The following is a 25,324-nucleotide window of genomic DNA, read 5'->3' on the forward strand; positions in this document are numbered from 1 at the left end:
GTGTTGATTTATGGATGAAAATATATGAACGGGAGAATTATTCAATGACTCTAGCTTTAAAAGGTGGTCAGTATTTTAAAGTCATTTCAAACATAATTCAAGTGTGATGAGTTGTCAATTCAACAAATATCATAGAACATTCTAGCTAATAGACAAATCTGAACTTTTAGGTCATCAAATCTCTTGCAATTAGTTTAATTACAATATCTCAAACTTAATTTCTCAATTAAAAATTCTTTGAAAATCGTTCATATATAACTGACATCCCTCCTCCTACATGGAGTTCTAATCTTGTACTATTTAAAATGTTGGGTTTTATTTTCATAACCATACTCTTAAGAGATTATTAGGAAGGCAATTACAGTGCAATTGTAAATGATAACGGCCCGAGGCAGAAAAGTCATTAAATTTCCTCAAAGCAACCTTAGAAAATCTGTGCCTTTGATCTGATACCTTCCTTGCATGCAATAATCACTTTTTATCTTTAAATTTCAAGATTCATGAGGTCTTCAATTGCCAGGAGTGTGACAAAAAATTCATTTCAGCAAACCAGTTGAAGCGCCATATGATTACCCACTCAGGTAATTTTAACGTGGTGTTTCTTGCAAAAGCATAAATGCAGATAATGCAAAGTTTCACTTTCTAGGATTTGCCTTGTGACACGCTTTCCTGGTGATTAAGTAACACAAAATAAATTTGTCATAGCTTCTTAACTCTTCCTAATCTGAAAAAGAGCTGATTTATGTTCATGGTGTGAAGCTATTTTTCTTTGAAGTCATTCTCTTTTGACTGAAGCTAATTAAAGAGAGTTTGGTATTTAGAAGGCCTAGTTTAAGATGTGTAAATTGCAGAAGATATACCCGAGCTTGTTCTACAAAGTAATTTGATGCACATAATCCAAAAGGCATGCAGCTTGTCTGTCTAATTGGTTTTATCTTAATTGTGTTGACTTAATTGCAAGATTCCCTCAGTGGATAAAGTCTTTCTTTCATCTTTCCCCTTTTACAAACTGACAGTTTAATACTTGCTGCTTGTTCTCCATAGAGAAACGCCCTTACACCTGTGAGGTCTGCAGTAAATCTTTCAAACGTCTCGATCAAGTAACTGCGCATAAAATTATCCATAGTGAGGACAAACCATACAAATGCAAACTTTGTGGAAAAGGCTTTGCTCATAGGAATGTGTACAAGAATCATAAGAAGGTAAATATAAATTTAGTATAATATATACATATTTTTATGTACATGTGCGTATATATGTATATATGTTTTGTGTGTGCATCTATAGCTATATATATATATATATATATATATATAATATATGTATATATAAAAATACACACGTACATGATTAACCCTGCAAATGACTGCAAAAATAAAATAACTTTAAAAATGGCCTACTACCCACTTGATTTGATAAATTTGCACTTGCTTAAATTACAATGTTTGTAATCTACACTGACTGACATCACCCTTTCCACAGCACAAGGACCTGGGGAAGCTCTGCATTTCGGTAAGTCATTGGTAATTTCCCAGTTGAACACTTTTTATTGTTGCAAACGTAATTTTTAAATGCAGGTAGGAGAAGTTAAATGTTAATACAAAATACAATTTTGGGTGGTGTTTGGCATGTCAAATTTCATTCAATTGTTGCTTTGGTTTTAAGATGCTGTCCAAAATTAATTGTGTTCCTAAAAATCTGCCCCAACCAATTTTAATTCTATATAGGGGAAACGTTAATGTTCGTATCTTTGTTAAAATATTGAAAGTCTAGCACTTTTCAAACTCTTTATGGTCCAATTTGAAACTATGAGAAAGATTCCATGTACTAATTAGCGATGCAGGATAACTTTGAGTTATGAAAGCAGGTGTGTTCTGCAATGTAAATATTTATTTTTGCTGTAAAGATGTCATGGAGCAGTTTTATATGAATAGTACTTGGAAAGTTTTAAATGAATGCTACCTGAACATTGAACAAACGTCTCTATTTCCTGAGTTAGTAGAATGATTTCTGCATTGATTGATTGTAATTTTAGTGATGTGATGCTGAGACCTTCGGTTTTATCATGTGATACATAACTAACAAGATGTTATTCGAGTATCATTTGTCATCTAGGAGGTGTTGGTACCACGTGCCACAATATTTTGCTAATTCCATTTATTGTGCTTTTTTGGCTTACTCCATCTAATTTTTTTAATTTAAATTACTGTTGTCCTTCACTCCATTGAGAATCTCTTTTAATCCCTTTCGTCCACCCCTTTCCTTGCACATACATTGGTTTTATATGTCTGAAGAGGGGTCTCAACCCGAAACTCCATCCATCCCTTCTCTCCAGAGATGCTGCCTGTCCCGCTGAGTTACTCCAGCTTTTTGTGTCTATCATTGATTTTATACTTTATGCATCTTTGATATTCATTTATTCTAATGAAGGGTTATAGTCCTGAATCCCCAATTTTGTTCTTTCTTGGGATCTTGCGTGGTCTGAGAATTTCCAGCATTTTTCTGTTTATATTCCAGAGTCCAAAGTACTTTGCCATGAAACTTTTATAAAAATAATCTTAACATCCTCAAGTGTGTGACCAAAATAGTTCAGGCATATAAATCACAGGCATTTCTGGGACTCCACAATTTCATTTTAATTTCTGTCTTGATGTTGTAATATCTAATTGATGTTTTCCTTCAATTGTACATTGCTAAGAACTATATATGACATACAGAAGGTATGAAACAGGTTTGAAGAGTTATGGATTGTAAAGCCAGAGGGTGGAAAGTGACAGGAGGGGTGGAGGATGAGTGGAGGGGAGAAATAGATTAGAGTCAAGGTGGTGCACAGGGGAGGGGTTTAATGGAGGGTGGGGGAGGGGTGGGAGAAAGGAGTGGGGTGGACGGGTTACCTAAAATGGTACAATTCAATGTTCATTCCAGTGGATTGTAAGCTACCCAAGTGGAATATGAGGTGTTGTTCCTCCAGTTTGCATGTGGCCTCATTCAGAAAGGTCATTGTGGGAAGGGGAAATTAAAATGATTAGCAACGGGGCAAGTCCACTTTCCTTCCTTTCTTATCTCTGCCCTTTGCTCCAATCATCTGCATATTAACCAACCCCCCCTCCACTTATTATGACATGTTACCTGCCACACTCTGTCCTGCCTTTCCCAGCTTTCTTTCAACCCCCCACCCCTCTTATAATCTGTCTGAAGGAGGGTCTCGACCCAAAACATCACCATGTTCTCCAGGAATACTGCCTGACTCGTTTAGTTACTGCAGCACTTTGTGTCCTTTTGTGCATTAACCAACATTTGCAGTTCTTTGTTTCTGCAACTACATATGGCATATTTGTTCATGCTCTCTATAATCATACACAATATCTAAATGCTGCAAATTCATGGAATCTGAATTTCCCCTCTGGGTCCAGGTTTTATTTTGAAATTTGAATCAGTCATTAAAGCTTTTAGTTATGCCCATGACAATTGCATGCTGTTGGTTTTCCCCCTGACAACAATCAACATTTGAACATTTCAACATTTGAAACTGTTATTCCAGACAGCAGAAAGCCTTTGATATCCCAAATGTTCCTGGGATATTGCGGGCAACCATTTTCCTCAGTTCAAAATTAGATAGGTGGTGAGTAGATGGAATTTATTGACTGACACAGATGCAAATGTTAATACATGGGTTTTTTCTGCCTGGTTTTATCTAGGCAGATTTGTTTTTAAAAAAAAAATGTGGAATGACAGTCAACAAAAAATCAATTCATAAAAAAATTGAATTTTTATCTAATTTTAAATGGATTAAAAAAAATCTGGACTTTGAGATTGCTAAGCACAACGCATACTTTATAGTTTGTTCCATTATTCAGGCTGTTGACAAGATTTAAAGTCAGAGGGAATATTAAAGCTATTGATCTATTTATTTATCTATGTATTTAACTGCAATTGACTGATTGCTTGACTTGTCTGTTAAGTAACTTGCTTTCAGTTGTTAGAAATAAATTGCAATTTCTCCATCTTGAAATGCGGTATCTGACTTGCATTATCCTTCTTTCACCCGGCTGGTTCGTCCACTTTTCAGTGTCATAGTTAGTTTAGGTGTGAGTATAAGAAATAGTATCTGGGAGTCTTATGGCTACTCCTCTATTGGATCATGATTGATCTGAGACCTTAACCAAATTTTCCTGATCTTTTCCCTTATCCCTAGATTATTTTAGTCTATATAATTGCATCAACCTTAATGTTGAATTTTCTTAGGGACTGAGCATCTATAGATGTCTTATATAAAATCGTTTCTAAGAATTTATAGCCTTATTAGCTTAATTTACGGCTTACCTTCTGATTATAATTCTCTTGTCCTGAGCTCACTTGCCAGAGAAAGCAGCTGCCCCGCACTGCTTTTGTCAAGCCTTTTAAAAATGTTATGTGTTTGACTGAGCGTACGTTTCCTTCTCTTGAATTCCAGAGAATATTACCCCAAACTACTTGATCTCTGTTTGTTCAATATTATTCTATGGTAAGAGTTCATCCAAAGAACCTTAGTTGCACTTATTCTAAGGCTTTTGTGACCAAGATGCATATTGTGTTTTATATATGGTTTCACCAAAGCCCTATAATAATTGCAACAAAATGTCTGTACCCTTACAATACAGACCCTGATACCATAATGAATAACACCATTTATTTTTCAAATTGTTTACTATATTCATGTGTCAAATGTTGTGGGTTTTTTTGGATTCGAGGGATTTGTTATTGTTCATTGTCATGTTAATTTTTTCCATTATTTTATCTAGCTCTGGGGCTCTGATCTTGTAGAATTGTATCAAATGTGTTCTTTAAAATTCCAAATTCTCCATCTACATTAATTTCCTCTTATCCACTGAACTAGTTATAACCTTAAAATAATTTATATGGTAGGATTTATAGTGGATCAAACAACCTTTCCATGTAAAGTACCAGACAGATTCTTTAAATTACATATTATGTAGTGACAGTATAATTCAGATGTTGCTTTCCAGGAAGAATTATTTGTAGAAATGGATGACATCTCTGACAAATAAAGAAGACATTATCCTCTGCATTCACATATATTGGACCTCTTAATTTAAATTGTAGCATGACTTACTGAACCCTCCTCCGCCACCCCTGCTTTCTGTAGATGCAAGCACAGTGGTAAAAACACACTATATCTGGACAATATGACACATACAAAACACAGACAACGAACAAGTCAATTTATGTGAAAAAGCTGCATATTTCCATGTGTTATAATGTTAATCGTAATGTTCCTTAAAATTTTGAGAAACTGCTTTCTTCCACAATAGTATGTTTCAACTGCTAAAATCAGTTCCTCATTGTTTTCAAAATTTGATCCCTCTTTAGAATTGCCAGTCAATCAGTTCGTAAGTTTACAATATTTCCTCAGGCAGCCAAATATTACACTTTATTAATGAGTGACAAGCTCGTCCAATTTTGTTAATTTAGGATGGATTCCAAGGCTACATTTTCCAAATTTGATGTTTCTTAAACTGCTTTGACATATTGTAAGGTGCATTATTTATTTGTGGGTAACATTGCAATTTTAATAAGGTGGCTATTGAATATTTTCGGTGCTGTTATTGATGTTCATTTAATTGCTTCTGAGTTCTCCATAAAGTGCCCGAGTCTAATGACATGCATTGCACATGTTGACACCGCTGTTGTGGTAGTCAATCTAATGTGGATGTGCAATGGAAAATGTTGGTCACTCTCACAGAAAGTGCCCTTAAATAAATGTGAAAAGCTTTTGTGTTATTTAAAAGGGTATATTCCTTATGAAGTTCAGATTGTGGAGTCTGGCATTGAGATTGGCTGAAGTCAGCCATTCGTTCAGTTTAGCATTTACAGCTGGTACTCTTTGAGATTACCATCAATGTAACTCCAATTGACTATAACACTAGCCACTTGCATAATGCCCCTGCCTACCACTATCTGGTTCTTCCCTCCTCAACTCCCTACAGTCATTGTATTGAAGTCTCCACCACCCCCAGCTCACCCATGCATCTAGCCCTGATCTCCCATTCCTGTAGGATGCATTTCCTTCAGTTCTCTCCCCACTACAAACCTTGGTGCTCCATTTGCTCCCATGCAAGGGTTTTTCCATGGTGAACCCTTGCACAAAGCGCACATTGGCCCACTATGAATCAGCCATTAAGCATATCTTTCCCACTGGGGAAGGGTTTCTAGACCTTTATAATTCAATAATCGAAATTGTTTGATAAAAGACTTTAAAACAATATTTCTTATAGTCTTTTTTAATAACCTCGACCCACCAAAATGAATGATATTTTAAATTGTTGATAAATTCATTATGAAGTGAATGTAAATTGAAAAAAAAACCCCACAGTGAATGAAGTAACTAGCAGATCAAGCAGGACCTGATGAAAAATCATGATCCTGATTCTCTCACTGCAGACATTGCCTGACCTGCTGAGTTTTTATTGGATTTTTTGTTTATGTGGAGACTGCAGCATATTGCTGTGCTGCTGTGGAGTAGAACCTGTGGTAAGATCCATTACTCCCAAGGTGTAGGGAGGAAAGGGAGGGAGTTGCTGGGTGCGTAGTGAGAGAGGAATATAGAAAGTAGAATATTATAACACTGGGGTTTGGAATGTTTTACTAATTTCTATTGTTGGACATACAAGTAGATATGTAAGTAAGATTTATAATCTGTCAGATCTCTTTTGTCAAGGAGTCATACAACACAAAAATTGTTCTTTGCATAAATTCATTCATACCATCCAAGATGCCCCATCCAAGCTAGTCCAATTTGCTTGCACCGGGACCATATCCTCCTAAACCTTTCCTAAACCTTTCCTAATCATTACCTATCCAATGTCTTTTATATGTTGTTACCGGCTTAATCTGTCGCATCGTTCCATATACCCAACACCCTCCGTGTGGAAAAAGTTGTCTCTCAGATTCCTATTAATTATTTTCCCTACACTGGGAAAAAATACTCTTTGCATTCTCACTGTCTATTGTCATGATTCTATACACCTCTATAAGATTACCCTGCAACATCCTGTGCTCCAAGGAATAAAGTTTCACCTGCTCTACCTCATAAATCTTCTCAACATTCTTTCCAGCTTATAGCATACTACTTATAGCATGTTTCATTCACTTTGTAATCAGTGCGATGGGAACAATGATGGTGATTTTCTCTGCTATTCTTGGCCTGTGACCCTATCCTAATTTAATTTGTAATACCGACTGTGGATGAAGAATCTTTCAAAATGATAATTCCTTTGCTGTCATTCCTGTCAACCCCATGTTTTATTTCAGTCTTGGCAAATTATCTTTTGACCTAGCCAAGTAATCTTTAACTCGAGTTTAGTCAAAGGCAGCAGCAGTTGACTGTTGAACTAAGACTTTAAAACCACTTCAGAAACTGTTTTCTTGGGCTGTGCTCATGTCTAAGTTGGCACTTGGCGACATTCATTTTGCTGTTTTTACTGTTTATATTTACATAGGAGGTAATAATTTTGCTGTCAAAGTTGTGGATAGGACCTATTAAGTGGTGGTACTCTCTATCTCCAGTTGTATCAGAGGCCTTATGTCACTATTATCTCACAGCAGAAAGATTATTGTATGTCACTATTGATTGTAGATTGTCACACGAACAGATTCATTTCAGAGGATGAAGATAAATGAGCCGTGAAAATGCTAAAACTGGCACTTGCATCAGGACAAATAAATTACTTTTATACAAGTGACTGTTGTGAGGTTTTCTGTATGTGAGTGCATGAAGCTGTTTGTAACATTGTTTGGACATTTCTACACAGGTAGTAAACTGGCATTTACTACATTTTTTGTTGTTCAAAATGATGCATTGTACTGATGGAATCTGAAATGTTTCAGGGTATTTACTTCTGTGTTTCATACTGACCTTTGACAGTCATTAATTTGGATCAGAGCTCCACCATTTACAATGTGCAATATTTTTAATTACATAGCACAGAAGGGAGCAGAAACATCCATTGATGGAGCACAAATTTGCCTTAACAATTTTGAATATTAGCTGCTTGTGATTTCATCTAATCAGAGAAAACAGTCTCCTCAGTTTGTGTTCAGTTTGTGCACATCTGTACAGGCAACAAAGGGAAGAAATAGAAACTGCACCCACAATAGGACAACAGAAGCAGTTTGCTATATGGGTTACCACAGCTTTACAGCATTTTCTTCTTCCTTTTTCCTTGTTTGCTATTGTTTCTCTTAAGTCTTTTTGTGCTAACAACCATTTAGGAGCATCTTCTGAGCAGAATCCCTCTCAATTACAGTTAGTGTGTGGCCTGAGGAGACCAAGGGAAAATATTTGTGTGTGGCCTGAGGAGACCAAGGGAAAATATTTGAAGGCATTTGCTTTTAAACAGTAAAACATGGTCAGAGGAGAGACTTACAAGTCAGAAGTGAACTGCCTGGACTTGCATGAAAATATACTGTAACTAATTAAAAGATTTTTAACAATATTTTGAATTAGGAAGTAGCTTATTTTTATAATCTGGATACTTTGAATACTGGAAAGGTCGAGACCCTTCTTCAGACTGAAGAAGGGTCTCGACCCCAAACGTCACCCATTCCTTCTCTCCTGAGATGCTGCCTGACCTGCTGAGTTACTCCAGCATTTTGTGAATAAATACTTTCGATTTGTACCAGCATCTGCAGTTATTTACTTACAATAAAGTTAACTACATTGTTATTCAAATCGTTAATGCATGTAATGGCATGGTGGCATAGAGGTAAAGTTGCTGCTTTAATTTGCTAGAGACTCGGTCTTGATCCTGATTACGGGTGCTGTCTGTACAGAGTTTGTGCTTTCTCCCCGTGACCATGTGGGTTTTCTCCGGGTGCTCCGGTTTCCTCCCACACTCCAAAGACGTACAGGTTTGTAGGTTAAGTAAAGATTCAGTAAAGATTGTAAATAGTCCCTAGTGTGTAGGATAGTGCTAGTGTATGGGGATCGTTGATCGACACAGACTTGGTGGGCGAAAAAAACTGTTTCTGCACAGTATATCTAAACTAAACTAAATACCAAACAACAGAGGTTCCAGCACCAACCACAGTGGTACGCCTCAGAGTCATAGGTCTCCAATCAGAAAAATAGCTCTCCACAACTAACATCCTCCAAGCCAGTTTTGAATCCATTTGCTTGCTCACCTTGGATTCCATGTGATTTAACTTCCTAGACATTCCTACCAAGCAGGAATTTGTCGTCGATGTAGACAATGCCCACTACCCTGCTGGTGACCACCAATCCTATAGGAGACCACTTCAAAAAATTTGTGAGATTTTTGTGAGACATGATTTCTCACACACAGAGCCATGCTGACGATCCCTAATCAGTCCATGCCTGTCCAAATGCTTGTAGACCCTGTCCCTAAGAATCCCCTTCAATCATTTTCTGTAGTTTCCTAGCTTGTCCCTGGTGCCCTTAAATATTGGTACAACATTAGCCACCTCCAGTCTTCTGGAACTTCGCCTGAAGCTGAAGATGATGTAAGTACCTCTGCAAGGGCCTCTGCAATTTTCTCCCTCACTTCCCAGAAGGTCTAAAGATGTTCTTGGTCAGGCCTCACCTTAATTCACTTTAAAATTGCCAATACTTCTGTAACTCATATATGATCTAAAACATCAAAACTCTTATGCCTCAATTCTTTGGCTTCCATGATCTTCTCAGTGAAAATGGATGAAAAATACTGTATCTTTTCCAATCTCTTGTGGTTCTACACAAAGACATTCATGCTGATGTTTAAGGGGACCCATTCTTTCCCTAGCCACCCTTTTACTCTTAACCCACAGAATCTCTTTGGATTTTCCTTTGTCTGCCAGCTTATTTTCATGTCCTCTTTTTGCCCTGCTGATTGGTTTCTTGAGTGTATTCCAATACCTCTCATTTGATGATGAATTCAGCAGCAAGCACGATTAACATTAATTCAATAGTACAATGGGTTTAGTTGATCAATGCGATTGGATTTCGAGGCAGTTGACTGATGTGTATTGAGAAAGCTTTCATTCTATCAATGGGATGAGCTAAACACTTGCAAAACAGTTCAGTTTACTTTATTGTCATGTGTCACGGGGTACAATGAAAAGCTTTTTGTTGTGTGCTAACCAGTCAGCAGAAAGACAATACATAATTACAATTGATCCATTCACAGTGTACAGATACATGATCAGGGAATAACGTTTAGTGCAAGGTAAAGCAGCATAATCAGAAGGTATGGGGAGAAGACAGGAGAATGGGGTTAGGAGGGAGAGATAGATCAGCCATGATTGAATGGCGGAGTAGACTTCATGAGCTTAATAGCCTAATTATACTCCTATTCTTTATGACCTTATGACAAATCCGATCAAGGATGGTCCAAGGGTCATCAAAAAGGTAGATAGTAGTTGAGCACTGCTCTCTGGTTGTGGTAGGATTATTTAGTTGCCTGATAACAACTGGGAAGAAACTGTCCCTGAATCTGGCGGTGTGCGTTTTCACACTTCAATACTTTTTGCCTGATGGGAGAGGGGAGAAGAGGGAGTGGCCAGGGTGCGACTCGTCCTTGCTTATGTGCTGGCTGAGGCAGCGTGAGGTATAAATGGAGTCAATATAAGGGAGGTTGCTTGGTGTAATGGTCTGTCTGGGCTGCGTCCACAATTTGCTGCAATTTCTTGTGGTCTTGGATGGAGCTTCTCAGCAAGGAAATATCAGACAGGTGAGAATATAATATGAGACTAGATGTGATTTCCATTTCATTCAAGTACTTATGTGAAGATAAATGGGATATCTTGTACCTCTGGGAGTAAAGGTCGATGAATGAATAAGGGGTAGGCCACTTAGGACTGAGATGAGGAAAAATCTCTTCAGCCAGATTTGTGAATCTGTGGAATTCTCTACCACAGAAGGCAGTGGAGGCCAATTCACTGGATGTATTCAAGAGAGAGTTAGATATAGCCCTTAGGGCTAAAGGAATCAAGGGATATGGGGAGAAAGCGGGAACAGGGTACTGATTCTGGATGATCAGCCATGATCATATTGAATGGTGGTGCTGGCTCAAAGGGTCGATTGGCCTACTCCTGCATCTATTTTCTATGTTTCTATGTTTATAATGAAGTTTACTCATGCTAATGATAAACCACAAGTAGATTCTGAAATAAGTATAGCGATACAGATGCGTTAAACAAAGATACAGAGCATTTCTCCCTCTCTTCCCCTTCGATCACCATCTCATCCCTCAATACCCAAGCTTTTACTGATTGTGCTCTGTGGTTGTTGCTGCTTCAATATTACAATGATCAGACCACTTGTCTGGGCACCCCAATTGAATTATTACAGATCTTATTTTAGATCTTGGAAGATACAAGGAGTTAATTGCACATCTCACTTACTTATCCAGACCAGAGGGTACCACTTGCAGAATTGACTGTGAAGGAAGGAGTAAAATCAAACTTGTCGAGCCTATTGTGCAATCAATACCACCGGCGGGTTAATTACTGAGAAAATATACAGTCAAAATCTGTATAGGCGATCCTAATTGAAAAATACTTTAATTCACTGCACAGTTTACAGGCCTGCCATGCATCATTCACTGCTGAAATACCAACATACCTGTACCCCTAAGCATGTAATATTAAGGTCACTTCTGAAGGTATCACGGAACATATCAAATAAGGTGCAATCAAATTATTTTATCAAAGGGATTTGCTGGAAATGTGTTCTGCTGCTTCCTTTTACTTCCCTGATATTTGCTTTTGCCGCACATTGTGTGTCACTGATGATATAAACATCCTCATTCCATGCTGGAGACTGTTTTAAAACTCCTCAGGTGAGGCTTCCACCACGTTAGTGGCATTCCCTTTTTTTCTTAGTTTCTGAATAACTCACCAACAATACCAAGAGTTTGGCTCTGTACTGAGTTGTTTGGTCTAGCCTAGATAAGGTATGGATTAATGGAAGATCCCTGCAAAAGAAGGATGCATAATGCAGTGTTGCCCTTGTTGCATTCTTGGTTTGCTGTCCTCACTGGTGATGAGTGCTGCATTATTCATGCCGTACTATGTTGAGGGGTGAATATGTTTCTTCCATTCAATGGGCATTCATTTTCGTTTTGCTTGGAAAATACATCTTTTTATCCCTTTCCAGTCTGAAAATGTATCTTTCGTCTCCTCTGTGACATGGTCCTGAGAGGCAATATGGATCACACAACACATTTTGGAGGGTCCATTCTGGCCACAAAATGGCCGACTCTTCTCTGTTCCAGCTCGTCAAAGAAAAACATCAAATTGACCAATATTGAGAATATGGTCATGGGGGAGTGTTAACTGGAAAGGAGCAGAAAATGGGGTAGCCTCATCAGGTAGGTCCCTACTCCACCCACAAATCTGAAGGAATCTGATGCCAAAGAGTTAGGTGTTTCCTTTATTTGCAGCACGGTATTTGGTTTGTCTGAAAACATCGTTTGAAAGTAAGCATGCAGGTACAGCAGACAGTGATGAAAGGTAATGGTATGTTGGCCTTCATGACAAGAGGAGTTGAGTATAGGAGCAAAGAGCAGTTGTACAGGGCCCTCGTGAGACCACACCTGGAGTACTGTGTGCAGTTTTGGTGTCCAAATTTGAGGAAGGACATTCTTGGTATTGAAGGAGTGCAGCGTAGGTTCACTAGGTTAATTCCCGGAATGGCGGGACTGTCGTATGTTGAAAGACTGGAGCGACTGGGCTTGTATACACTGGAATTTAGAAGGATGAGAGGAGATCTTATTGAAACATATAAGATTATTAAGGGATTGGACACACTAGAGGCTGGAAACATGTTCCCATTGCTGGGGGAGTCCAGAATCAGGGGCCGGTTTAAGAATAGGGAGTAGGCCATTTAGAATAGAGATAAGGAAAAACATTTTCACTCAAGAGAGTTGTAAATCTGGAATTCTCTGCCTCAGAAGGCAGTGGAGGGTGATGCTCTGGATGCTTTCAAGAGAGAGTTAGATAGAGCTCTTAATGATAGCGGAGTCAGTGGGTATAGGGTGAGGGCAGGAACGGGGTACTGATTGTGGATGGTCAGCCATGATCACATTGAATGGTGGTGCTGGCTGGAAGGGCCGAATGACCTACTCCTGCACCTATTGTCTATTGTCTAACATTGTTAGGTTACCCTTGAATCCCACTATATCTATTACTAAGTCCATTCATTCCTTTGTTTGAGGAAAGTGTGCATCAGATGTTTCTGGTAGAGCTGAGACTACCTTTGAGAAGTAATGGAAAATTCTGATCTGAGTTAATTGTTATTTGAGACTATTTCTCCTTTTTAAGGAATTCACTTTATGTATGTTGGACAGTCTTAATTTGACTTCTACAAGGCTTTCTCCTCCTCTTCCCCTTCCTCCCATCACCATCTCACCCCTCAATACTCAAGCTTTCACTGATTGAACTTCTCAGTAGTTGTTGCTGCTTCAATATTACAATGATCAAATGACTTGTCTGGGTTCACCAAATTGAATTATTAGAGATGCAGGCTTGTGACCTTGGCCATCTTTAATTATTATTATTATTAAAGATATGGCATGGAAACAGGCCCTTCAGCCCACTGACTCCTCACTGACCATCAATCACCCAATCTGGCTAGTTTTACCTTATCACACTTTCATACCCACTGGTGGCAATTTACCAAGGCTAATTAGCCCAAAACCTTCATGTCTTTGGGATGTGGAAGGAAACAGGAACATCCTGAGGAAACCCAGTCTGTCACAGGGAGAACATGCAAACTCCACACAGCCAACATCAAGGTCAGATTGAACCCAGGTCTCTGGTGCTGTGAGGCAGCAACTCTAGCAGCTGTGCCATTGTGCTGCCTATGGACTGTAGAGTTCCAATTTACAGTTCCAATGTGGACCAAAATTTGCTATTGAGGCAGCGTAAGTTCTCCAGGTTAATTCCAGGGATGGTGGGACTGACATACGATGAAAGAATGGATCGACTGGGCTATATATTCACTGGAATTTAGAAGGTTGAGAGGGGATCTTATAGAAACATATAACATTCTTAATGGATTGGACATGCTCGATGCAGGATAAATGTTCCCGATGTTGAAGTCCAGAACCAGGGATAACAGTTTAAGAATAAGGGGTAGGCCATTGAGGACTGAGATGAGGAATAACTTTTTCACCCAGAGTTGTGAAACTGTGGAATTCTCTGCCACAGAAGGCAGTGGAGGCCAATTCACTGGATGTATTCAAGAGAGAGTTAGAGAGAGCTCTTAGGGCTAATGGAATCAAGGGATATGGGGAGAAAGCAGGAACAGGGTACTGATTTTGGATGATCAGCCATGATCATATTGAATGGCCTATTCCTGCACCTATTTTCTATGTTTTGAAAGAATGAAGAAGCTTTTTGGCCAAGTATGTACACATACAAGGAATGTGCCTTGATGCTCCGCTCGCAAGTAAACAACATGAACATACAGAAAACAATTACGAATAAAGCATAAAACATTAAAACATTAAGAATACAACATTATAGTTTAAACATGTGAGTGAAATAAACCAGGGCATGAAGAGACTACAGACTTTTGGTTATTGAGTAGAGCTACTACTCGTGGAAAAAAAGCTGTTTTTATGTCTGGCTGTGGCTGCTTTGACAATCAGGAATCGCCTTCCAGAGGGAAGTGCTTCAGCGTTTGTGGCCAGGGTGAGAAGGATCAGAGATTATCTTGCCCGCTCGCTTCCTGGCCCAGTGTACAGTTCGTCGATGGGGGGAAGGTTGCAGCCAACAACCTTCTCAGCTGATCGAACGATTCATTGCAGCCTCCAGATGTCGTGCTTGGTGACTGAGCCAAACCAGACCATGATGGAGAAGGTGAGGACGGACTCTCCGATGGCAGTATAGAATTGGACCATCATTGCCTGTCCAATTCAGGCAATTCAGGCAGATTGTGTTTCCTCACCTGCCTCAGGAAGTACATCCTCATTTGGGCCTTTTTGACTGTGGAGTCGATGGTGGCCCTCTATTTAATGTCCTTGGAGATGATCCACCATTTCTTTGTTTCACATTACTACTTCTCCAGCGTCATTTTTCAGTGGTGCAATGTCCACTCTTGTCTTTTGCCTCTTTTACTTTTTATATATTTGTAAAAAAATTTGGAATCCTCTTTTATAATATTGGTTAGCCTACTTTCATATTTCATCTTTTCTCCCCATATTGCTCTTTTTTAGTTGCCTTCTGTTGATTTTTTAAAACTAAATTGAAGCTATGTGCTTCTACAAGATCAATTGATGACAGATTTGGTGGTACTTTGCCTTTAAGCATAGTATGTTTTTATTTGGAAAGCCAGTGTCCCTTAAAAAAACATGTAATGCACCAAGCCTAATGTTACAGGATTTTGTTGTTGCGAATGACATTGATTATTTTCCCACCTGGCAGAAGAGCTAAGGTATGATATGGGGATTTTCTTGGATTAGTCTTTGACTGTTTTGAAGTTGACCTGCACAGTCTGTTAACTGCCCTTCTTATAAGGTTTTTACAGTGGACCAAAAAAAGAAGCTGACATCCTGAAAGTTGTTGACGAAGAAAAAAATGAACTTTTCTCTAAAACGTATTTTAACTAAAACACAATTAACCTTTAGTCTCCTGATGATTTAAATGTGTTGTTACTGTGCTTTGCTAATATACTGTTTCACGATTCTTTGAGAATTAGGTGACAGTGTCCTCCCCACACAGGCTATTATAGTGTACCTCAGAATATATGACTTCACAGTTTCCGATTCACTGCATTTTCTGATATTTTCTTTCAGCGATTTCCTCCCTTCATCCTCCTAATATTTTAACTGTTACTAACCAAGATAAATGGATGGTTCTGGTGCAATTCAGATAATCTAGACTACTGTAAATACATGCTTCTAAATACAGAGGATCAGTATCTTAAGCTCGTGTTACAGAATGACTGACTGGTTAAAAGTATCTGTTACCTTTTTCTTCGTCTTGCCTGCAAATGTTTAACATTTTTATTGCTTCATTGAGGATTATTTCACTTCTGAGAGAAAGTTATTAAAGGCTTTGCTTAGGTAAGAGGGGAAATCTATTAACAAAGCCTTCATATAAGAACTAGAGGACATTATTTCAGTTCATCACCAAAATACATTAGATCTTGTGCTTAAGATAACACATTAAAGCAGGAATCCCAAAATTAATTGCATTTAGGGCAGCACATTAATGTAGCTAGTGGAGCTGCAGCCTCACAGCACTAATGATCCAGATTTAGTCCTGACTTCAGGTGCTGGCTCTGTGGAGTTTGCATGTTTTCCCTATGTGGCTTTCCCTGTGTGGCTTTCCTTCAGGTGCTCGGGTTTCCTTTAACATCCCAAAAACATGCAGGCCGGTAGGTTAACTGTCGGTAGATAAATTACCCCTGGTGTGTAGGTGAGCTGTAGAGGAATTCGGGGAATTAAGGAGAATGTGGAGAGGATAATGTAAGGTCCTTGAAAATGGATGATTGATGGTCAGCATGGATTGCTTGGCCCAGGGGCCTTTTTTTGTGTGTTGTACCATTCATTGTCACTATCTCAATCGCTATCTCTAAAGTATACCACGATTTACATGTTGCACTTCCAACAATTCATTATAAAATGTATGCTCTTGATTTGCTTTAGGTTGAGTTGGTGTTTTGCCTTTTTAGTAGCAGGTTAAATCATCTAAACTGGCAAAGAAAGGTACCAGAAAAAATGCTTTATAATCGCAAAGAAAAATTGATGTGAAAGCGTGAGTAGGATATGTGAGTAATTGAATAGTAGGCTGATGTACAAGACCTTGAAGGCATCTATGATGTGCCAGGTTAGGCTGATTAGTGACAGTCTGGCATTGTGACCTTGCTGAGTCACACCTTACAAACCTGCTCGACATTTGCTCGATGGTAACGTAGGTGATTGATGAGGGCAGTGGATGTGATGTACATGGACTTTAGGAAGGCATTTGACAAGGTCCCCAGTGGTTGACTGATCCAAATGATTAAGATGCATGGGATCCATATTGTCTTGGTAATTTGGATTCAGAATTAGCTAAGCCACAGAAGGCAGAGGGTACTGGTGGAAGGATGTTTTATTCGCTGGAAATCTGTGACCAATGGAATTCCCCAGGGATCTGTGTTGGGACCTATGTAATTTGTGATGTATATAAATACGAATATAAATGGGTTGGTTAGTAAGTTTGCAGACAATACAAAAATTGGTAGAGTTGTGGATATTGAAGCAGGCTGTCAACAAATACAGAAGGATATAGATTAGTTACTGATATGGGGGGAGAAATGGCAGATAGAGTTTAAACCAGGCAAGGTGTTGCACATTGGGAAATCAAATATAAGGGGAAATCTCTTGGGGTCCGGTTTTATAGTTCCTTAAAAGTAGCAACTAAAGTAGACATTTGCGTGCCTTCGTCGGTTGGGGTATTGAGTATTAATGTCAGGAAGTCATGTTGCAATTTTATAAAATATTGGTCAAGCTGCATTTGGAGTATTGTGTACAGTTCTGATTGCTCCATTACAGGAATAATGTGGAGGCTTTGGAGAGGATCCAGAAGAGATTTATCAGACTGCTGCCTGAATCAGAGGATAGAGCTATAAAGAGAATTTGGACAAACTTGGATTGTGTTCTCTGGAGCTTTGGAGGCTGAGGGGAGAATTATAGAAATGCATAAAATAATGAGAGGCTTAGTTGGGATAGATGGTCAGAATCTTTTTCCAAGAATGGAAATGTCAAAGCGCTAGGGGGCATAGCTTCAAGGTGACAGGGGCAAAGTTTAAAGCAGATGTTTAAAGCAAGTTGGTTGCACAGAAATTGGTAAATGCCTGGAATGTGATGCTGAAAGGGAGCGAGGGGAGGGAGGGAGGGGTGGGGGGGGGGGGGGGGGGGGGGGTGGGGGTGATGGATGCAGATATGCCAGTGGTATTTAAGAGACTTTTAACTAGGTACATGGGCTAGATAGTAATGGAGGAATATGGATCGTGTGCAGGCTGAAGGGATTAGTTTAATTTGGTATCATGTTCGGCACTGGCATGGTGGGCCGAAGGGCCTATTTCTATGTTACACTGTTCTATATTTTATGTTCTAAATGCAGAAAGATAAAAAGAAAAACTGATTAGATACATGGTCATCTTTGATTCTTATTGCAGAGGAGATAATATAATATTCAAAAACAAAACTATCATTTTCATTCCCAAGCTCTTGCCCAAGGGCATAAATGTTCACCATTAAAACAAGATGGATGCAACAGCATTCATTGCATTAGCATTTCAGAAAATGTCTGATAATAGAAGAGTAGTTGTGAATTGGAACTGCAAGGCAGCAAAATCAATTACAAAGACGATCCTGAAAATAGTGGTTGATGAGTTGGTGTCACTCAGATCAGATCAGTTTATTGTCATATACACCAGGGTGAAATGAAATCCCTTGTTCTCATGCAATTCATAGAGTACACAGTATACATGAAAATGATAGATAAAACACTATTTGCAATGAAAATTTCAAAAAAAGCAGAATGGTGCAATGATTGTAATGCAATCTGAAGTAATGCAAAAAAAAAAATCTGAAGTGCAATAACAGAATAACAATGAGGTATAGTTACGAATGAGGTAATGATATAATGGCTATAGGAAGGTCAGGACACAAGGAGAAGGTTCATTGTTGAGGTAATAATGGATAATGATATCTGAAGGATGATAATTTATAATTGTGCATTAGGCACAAAAGGAACAGCCAGAGTTTTCCTCCTTCTAAACTTCATAAAGCATAAGATGGGAAAATTTGAAAAAATATTCAAATTAGGTGCCAACAGAAGATGATAATATAAATTTGTTATAGCTGTTGGCAACAGATTCTTCAGATAATATACTGTAGGGATTCCCATGAATTGGGCTGTGAATGATGCTTTAAGTTGAATTAAAATTTGTAGACAGAGTTTAGAAACTGAGACAATGAAATTTAACATTGGAGAAGAAAGGAAATTGCAGGGACATGGAACACGCCATTGGTTTTGTTATGTTATTAATTGGGGATAAAAGAGAATAAGGAACTTAATCAATATCACTGGTATAAGTGCCAAGTATAGGTCAACAAAATAGATTTGTAGATGCCTCGGATCTGATGGCCTGCACCTTGGGAGCTCTAACAGAGGGAACTGCAAAAATAATGTGGTTTTGACTTTCCACATTGTGGGAAAATCGCTTCAAATTGTGAATGGAAAATGTAGCATATTTAAGAGAAATTCAAAAGAGAAAACAAAAAATAAACACAGTTTTATCATTGTTGCCAGGAAAATACTGGAATCCTGATATATTAGGAAAGTATTAACAGTTCACTTGGAAAATCATTACAAGATCAGGTAAAGTTGTCATGTTTAATAACTTTCCCAGAGTTATTTGGGATGTATTTGGGATATTTGGGATGTAACGTGTAATGTAGATGAAAGATGGTCATTATATGTCATCTCAGTGGGTTTCCAAAAAGCCTTCCGGAAGGTGCTACAAATGATATATTTGGCAGATATTTGATCTAAATATTCACACACATACATTGCTTATTATTCATTCCACAATTAATATTGGTAAAATATGAGACTTCCCATGACATACATCTCATATTTGTAATTTGATTGATCCCCACCAGGTGATTTACAATTAAAACCTTTGGTATAGTCATTGTAGAAAGGCTATCTCCAAGCTTACCATAACACAATTCAGCAGGATGATACATGTTTATTTAACTGATAAATAGAATGGATATAGGCTGAGTGAATATGTTACTGGACAGTTTTTACAGCACATCACACGGTGAGACTGCTGCTACCTTTGGTCGATAAAATGTGACCAAACATGAATACAACCTTGAACTGGTGAAGATAGTTTAAAATTATTGGTACTTTTGACAACTTCAATCTGCAGATAACACCAGGCATTTTTTTCCCAACCGAATCCCCATCTCCCTGTAATTTAACTTGCTCTTGTTTTCCTATTATTTCAGTTCTGATGAATGGTCCTTGACCTGAAATGCCAACTACTCCACCTTCCCACTGATGATGTCTGATCTGCTGAGTTCTTCCAGCATTTTCTATGTCTGGTTTTGATTTCTAGCATCTGCTGGGTTTTTTTACTCTTTAGTTTTGGATTATCTGCTTGTGACCATAATTTAACCTTAATCTATTAATTAATGTTTTAGCAGAGCCTCGATCTCCTATTTCCCAGATATTAACATTGGATTACATTTCCAACCTGGGTTAATATCGATATCCCATAATAAGCCTTTGCCACTCTTATTTTCTTGATTATTTCCCTAAAGCTTTGAATGTTTGGGAGTAATGTGACTGGTCAGTTGGAAATGAACATAATTCAACTTAAACCAAATGTCTCCAAATTGCAATATTGCCTGTCCTCCAGGAAAGGCATTGTAGAGTCTTAAATTATTCTGTCTAACTTATCAATGAGCAGGCGGGTCCTTAGAAACATAGAAAATAGGTGCAGGAGGAGGTCATTTGGTCCCTCGAGCCAGCACCGCCATTCATTGTGATCATTGCTGATCATCCACAATCAGTAACCCGTGCTTGCCTTCTCTCCACATCCCTTGGTTCCGCTAGCCCCTAGAGCTCCATCGGACATTCTTTTAAATTCATCCAGTGAATTGGCCTCTACTGCCTTCTGTGGCAGAGAATTCCACAAATTCACAACTCTGGGTGAAAAAGCTTTTCTCATCTCAGTTTTAAATGGCCTCCCCTTTATTCTTAGACTGTGGCTCCTGGTTCTGGACTCCCTCAACATTGGGAACATTTTTCCTGCATCTAGCTTGTCCAGTCCTTTTGTAATTATATACGTTTCTATAAGATTCCCTCTTATCCTTCTAAATTCCAATGAATACAAGCCCAGTCTTTCCAATCTTTTCTCATATGACAGTCCCGCCATCCCGGGGATTAACCTCGTGAACCTATGTTGCACTGCCTCAATAGCAAGGATGTCCTTCCTCAAATTAGGAGACCAAAACTGCCTACAATACTTCAGATGTGGTATCACCAGGGCCTTATACAACTGCAGAAGGACCTCTTTACTCCTATACTCAAATCTTCTTGTTATGAAGGCCAACATGCCATTAGCTTTCTTTACTGCCTGCTGTACCTGCATGCAAATTATTCTTAAAATCGTTTATTCAAACTACTTAAAAAACATTAAATATTTTAAAAATATTAAAATATTAAATTATCTAACACTTATCTTCATTGACTCCTCTTCCTCTTCCTCGAATTCCTGATCAACCAATTAATGAGGATAGGGGACAAATCTTCCTCTATGATAATCCTCAAACAAGGATTTGTTCTCAGCCCCCTTCTTTACTTCTTGTAAACCCATGACTGTGCAGCCATGTACAATCCATGTACAGCTCCATCCAAGACCGCAGGAAATTGCAGAGAACTGCGGATGCAGCCCAGACCATCACACAAACCAACCTCCGTTCTATTGACTCCATTTATACCTCTCACTTCCACGGCAAGGCCACCAGCATAATCAAGAACGAGTCGCACCCCGGCCACTCCCTCTTCTCCCCTCTCCCATTGGGCAAAAGATATAGAAGTGTGAAAACGAACACCTCCAGATTCAGGGAAAGTTTCTTCCCAGCTGTTATTAGGCAACTGAACCATCCTACCAACAACTAGAGAACAGTCGTGAACTACTATCGACCTTATTGGAGACCCTCGGACTATCTTTGATCAGACTCTAATGCTCTACCTTCCACTAAACGCTATTCATGTTATTATCTTGAATCTGTACACTGTAGATGGCTCGATTGTAATCATGTATTGTCTTTTCGCTGACTGGTTAGCACTTAACAAAAGCTTTTCGCTGTACCTCGGTACGTGACAATATACTAAACTCAGTAAACTAAACTCAACTCATTGGAGTAAATAGCCTTGTTGTGCCTCATATAGCCCAAGAGTTGGGAAATAGTGAGAAACAAGGAACTGCAGATGCTAGTTTACAAAAACAAAGTGCAGGGGTAACTCAGCGGGTCAAACGACATGTCAAGAGGACATGGAAAAAACATCACCTTTATATGTCTTCCAGAAATACTGCCTGACCCGCTGAGTTACTCAAGCAATTTTTTAGTTGGGAAATGGCAGCAGATTTGAGCTACACCACTGAATTCTGTGAAGAGTGTTGAAGCGCAGATGCAAAACCCCTACAAAGAGAGGCTGGCCAATTATTACAGACAATCACAGGAGAATGCTGAGGTTGATGACGTTCACATGCTGGGTGCTTGATGCAGTGAGAGAGATATACCACAGTGTTCTCGCCAGCATAGAAATAAAATGGAAAAATAATTCCCATCAGGTGGAGGAAAGAGTGAAATTTTGCAGGAAACTTAACCAATGATTCAAATAAGAGCATGATATAACATTGAACTAGTTTGAATGGTCGGCGTGGACTCGGTGGGCTGAAGAGCCTGTTTCCACACTGGATCTCTAAACTCAATTCCAAACATTCTGTAATGGATGTTTCTAAGCATTTTCCTGTAAGTTCCAACTCACTAGGAATCATTGCATTTGCTACCAACGCTGGCTTAAAAACTCACAGTCTATTGTTTCCTTCTCTTGCGATTGCAAAGTAAGTGGAGCACCGAATCAAACATTATGAATCTCAACTAATGTGAGATTGAACAAGATGCTCTCTTCTAATTTCATTGGTTTATTATTGTCATGAGTATTGAGATACAGTGAAAAAATCCTTGCGTTATCGAGGCGTATCATTGAGTACATCAGGTAGTGCAAAAGTATAAATAAATAAAGTGGATAATATAGTGTTACCACTACAGAGAAAGTGCAGATAATAAAAAGTGCTGCAACAAAGTAGATTGGAAGATCGGACATTCAACCCTAGCATTGGAGATGTCCAGGTAAGAGTCCAATGACAGCTGTAACAACTATTATGATAATGCTTTTCTCCCCTGTGAAACACATGCAAGTTTGACTGGCTAAATGTTGTAAGCAACTGATTTAACCTCCCAAACACCACTGTAGCTGTGGAAGGGAATTGGTTAGCAATCTTATATTGAAGGAGCTATTGTCGCTACTTTAAAGAGGGTCAACAAAATGGTATAGCAGTTATTGCTCCTTTGACAGGTTTGATTCTAACACGAGTTGCGGTTCTGTACAGAATTTGCATGCTCTTTCTGTGACCAAATGAGTTTCCCTCACATGCCAAAACCTTGCGAGTAGGGAATTGATGCTGTAACTTGCCAACATGAAGGTGGGAGGCAGGAGAATGAGCGAATCAGAAAGAATACTTGAAGAGAAGTAAGTGGCATATTTTGTTTTGTGTATTCATTTTTGGGAGTAAGACCAGTATTTATTGTCCATACCTAATTGACCTGTGAAGATGGTGGTGATCCACCTCCTTGAACAGCAGCAGTACTTTTGGCATGGCCATGGCCGGGAATCACTGCGTCTGAACTGCTTTTGTTGCTGTGGGTCCTGGTCAGCTTCTGATCAGTGATGACTGCATGCGCATTGATAGTGGGGTTTTGATGATGGCGATGCCAAAATATATCAGGGGCAGGTAGATAGATTCTCTCTCTTATTGGAAATGGTCTTCACCAGAGACTTCTGTGGTACAAATGTTACTTGCCACCTATTAGCCTATGCCAAATGTTGTTTGTCTTTCTGCCTGGGGTCTGCTTCATCTACTGCAGTAATTTTGCAATTGAACTTCAGCAAACATCCCCATATTATGAGTGTAAGAAAATAACTGCAGATGCTGGTACAAATCGAAGGTATTTATTCACAAAATGCTGGAGTAACTCAGCAGGTCAGGCAGCATCTCAGGAGAGAAGGAATGGGTGACGTTTCGGGTCGAGACCCTTCTTCAGCAATCCGATGACCCCATATTATGATGTCGGGAAGAATCATAGGATTCAAGGTGGAATATTTCCATGAGTGTTTAGTTTAGTTTTGCTTAGAGATTAAGGGGGAAACAGGCCCTTCGGCCCACTGAGTCCACGCCAACCAGCGATACCCATACACTAGCACCATCCCACATACTAGGGACAATTTACGATCTTTACCAAAGCCAATTAACTTACAATCCTGTATATCTTTGGAGTGTGGGAGAAAACCGGAGCACCTGGCAAAAACCCACGCAGTCATGGGGAGAACATACAAATTCCATACAGACAGCACCGATAGTTGGGATTGAACCTGGGTCTCTGGTGCTGTATGGCATCAACTCTACTGCTGCACCACCATGCCGCCTCGATAAGCCGGTCATTTAAAAATGGTGTGTAAGAATTAATGTAGATTTAGTGAAAATGAGTGGTTAGTGGTAAGCAAGGACTGATTAACCAGTTTCCATGCTGTATGTCTCCATGACTCTAAGGTCATGGTTGATATTTTACCTCTTAACAACTATGACCCTTTGAGGAGGTATAACTCCATTCATCGGATTGCTTGCTCTTTGTGGATCATTAACACCAGTTTTACCATGGTGCCTTATGTCGTCATATTTATTCAAATCCTGCCCTTGATTTTGCGGGCAGTCAATCTCACCTAAACGCTGGACTTTTAGATGTTAGAACAAAGGCTGTGATAAGTGTTGCCTAGTAGTCCTGACCTCGCCTCGCCCCACCGCTGGCCCGGCCTCGCCGCTGTACTCGCCCCACCTCGCCGCTGTACTCGCCCCACCTCGCCGCTGTACTCGCCCCACCACGCCGCTGTACTCGCCCCACCTCGCCGCTGTACTCGCCCCGCCTCGCCGCTGTACTCGCCCCACCTCGCCGCTGTACTCGCTCCGCCTCGCCGCTGTACTCGCCCCGCCTCGCCGCTGTACTCGCCCCGCCTCGCCGCTGTACTCGCCCCGCCTCGCCGCTGTACTCGCCCCGCCTCGCCGCTGTACTCGCCCCGCCTCGCCGCTGTACTCGCCCCGCCTCGCCGCTGTACTCGCCCCGCCTCGCCGCTGTACTCGCCCCGCCTCGCCGCTGTACTCGCCCCGCCTCGCCGCTGTACTCGCCCCGCCTCGCCGCTGTACTCGCCCCGCCTCGCCGCTGTACTCGCCCCGCCTCTCAGCTGTACTCTCCCCGCCTCGCCGCTGTACCCGCCTCGCCGCTGTACCCGCCTCGCCGCTGTACTCGCCCCGCCTCGCCGCTGTACTCGCCCCGCCGCTGTACTCACCCCACCTCGCCTCTGTACTCGCCCCGCCTCGCCGCTGTACTCGCTTCGCCTCGCTCCGCCTCGCCGCTGTACTCGCCCCGCCTCGCCGCTGTACCCGCCTCGCCGCTGTACCCGCCTCGCCGCTGTA

At 40.0% G+C, this 25,324-nt stretch overlaps 1 protein-coding gene across 3 annotated transcripts in view; it reads left to right on the forward strand.

The window, feature by feature from the left end:
- Positions 1-25,324, forward strand: part of prdm5 (PR domain containing 5) — a 243,768-nt gene that overhangs the window by 79,030 nt on the left and 139,414 nt on the right. For all 3 annotated transcript variants that reach the window (XM_078411286.1, XM_078411294.1, XM_078411303.1), the window contains 2 exons: positions 497-581; positions 1,045-1,202. In XM_078411286.1, the coding sequence (XP_078267412.1) occupies positions 497-581; positions 1,045-1,202 (243 nt within the window). The remainder of the gene's footprint in view (positions 1-496; positions 582-1,044; positions 1,203-25,324) is intronic.

The sequence above is a fragment of the Rhinoraja longicauda genome, chromosome 1, assembly GCF_053455715.1.
Source record: "Rhinoraja longicauda isolate Sanriku21f chromosome 1, sRhiLon1.1, whole genome shotgun sequence".
Taxonomy (NCBI): Eukaryota; Metazoa; Chordata; class Chondrichthyes; order Rajiformes; family Arhynchobatidae; genus Rhinoraja; species Rhinoraja longicauda.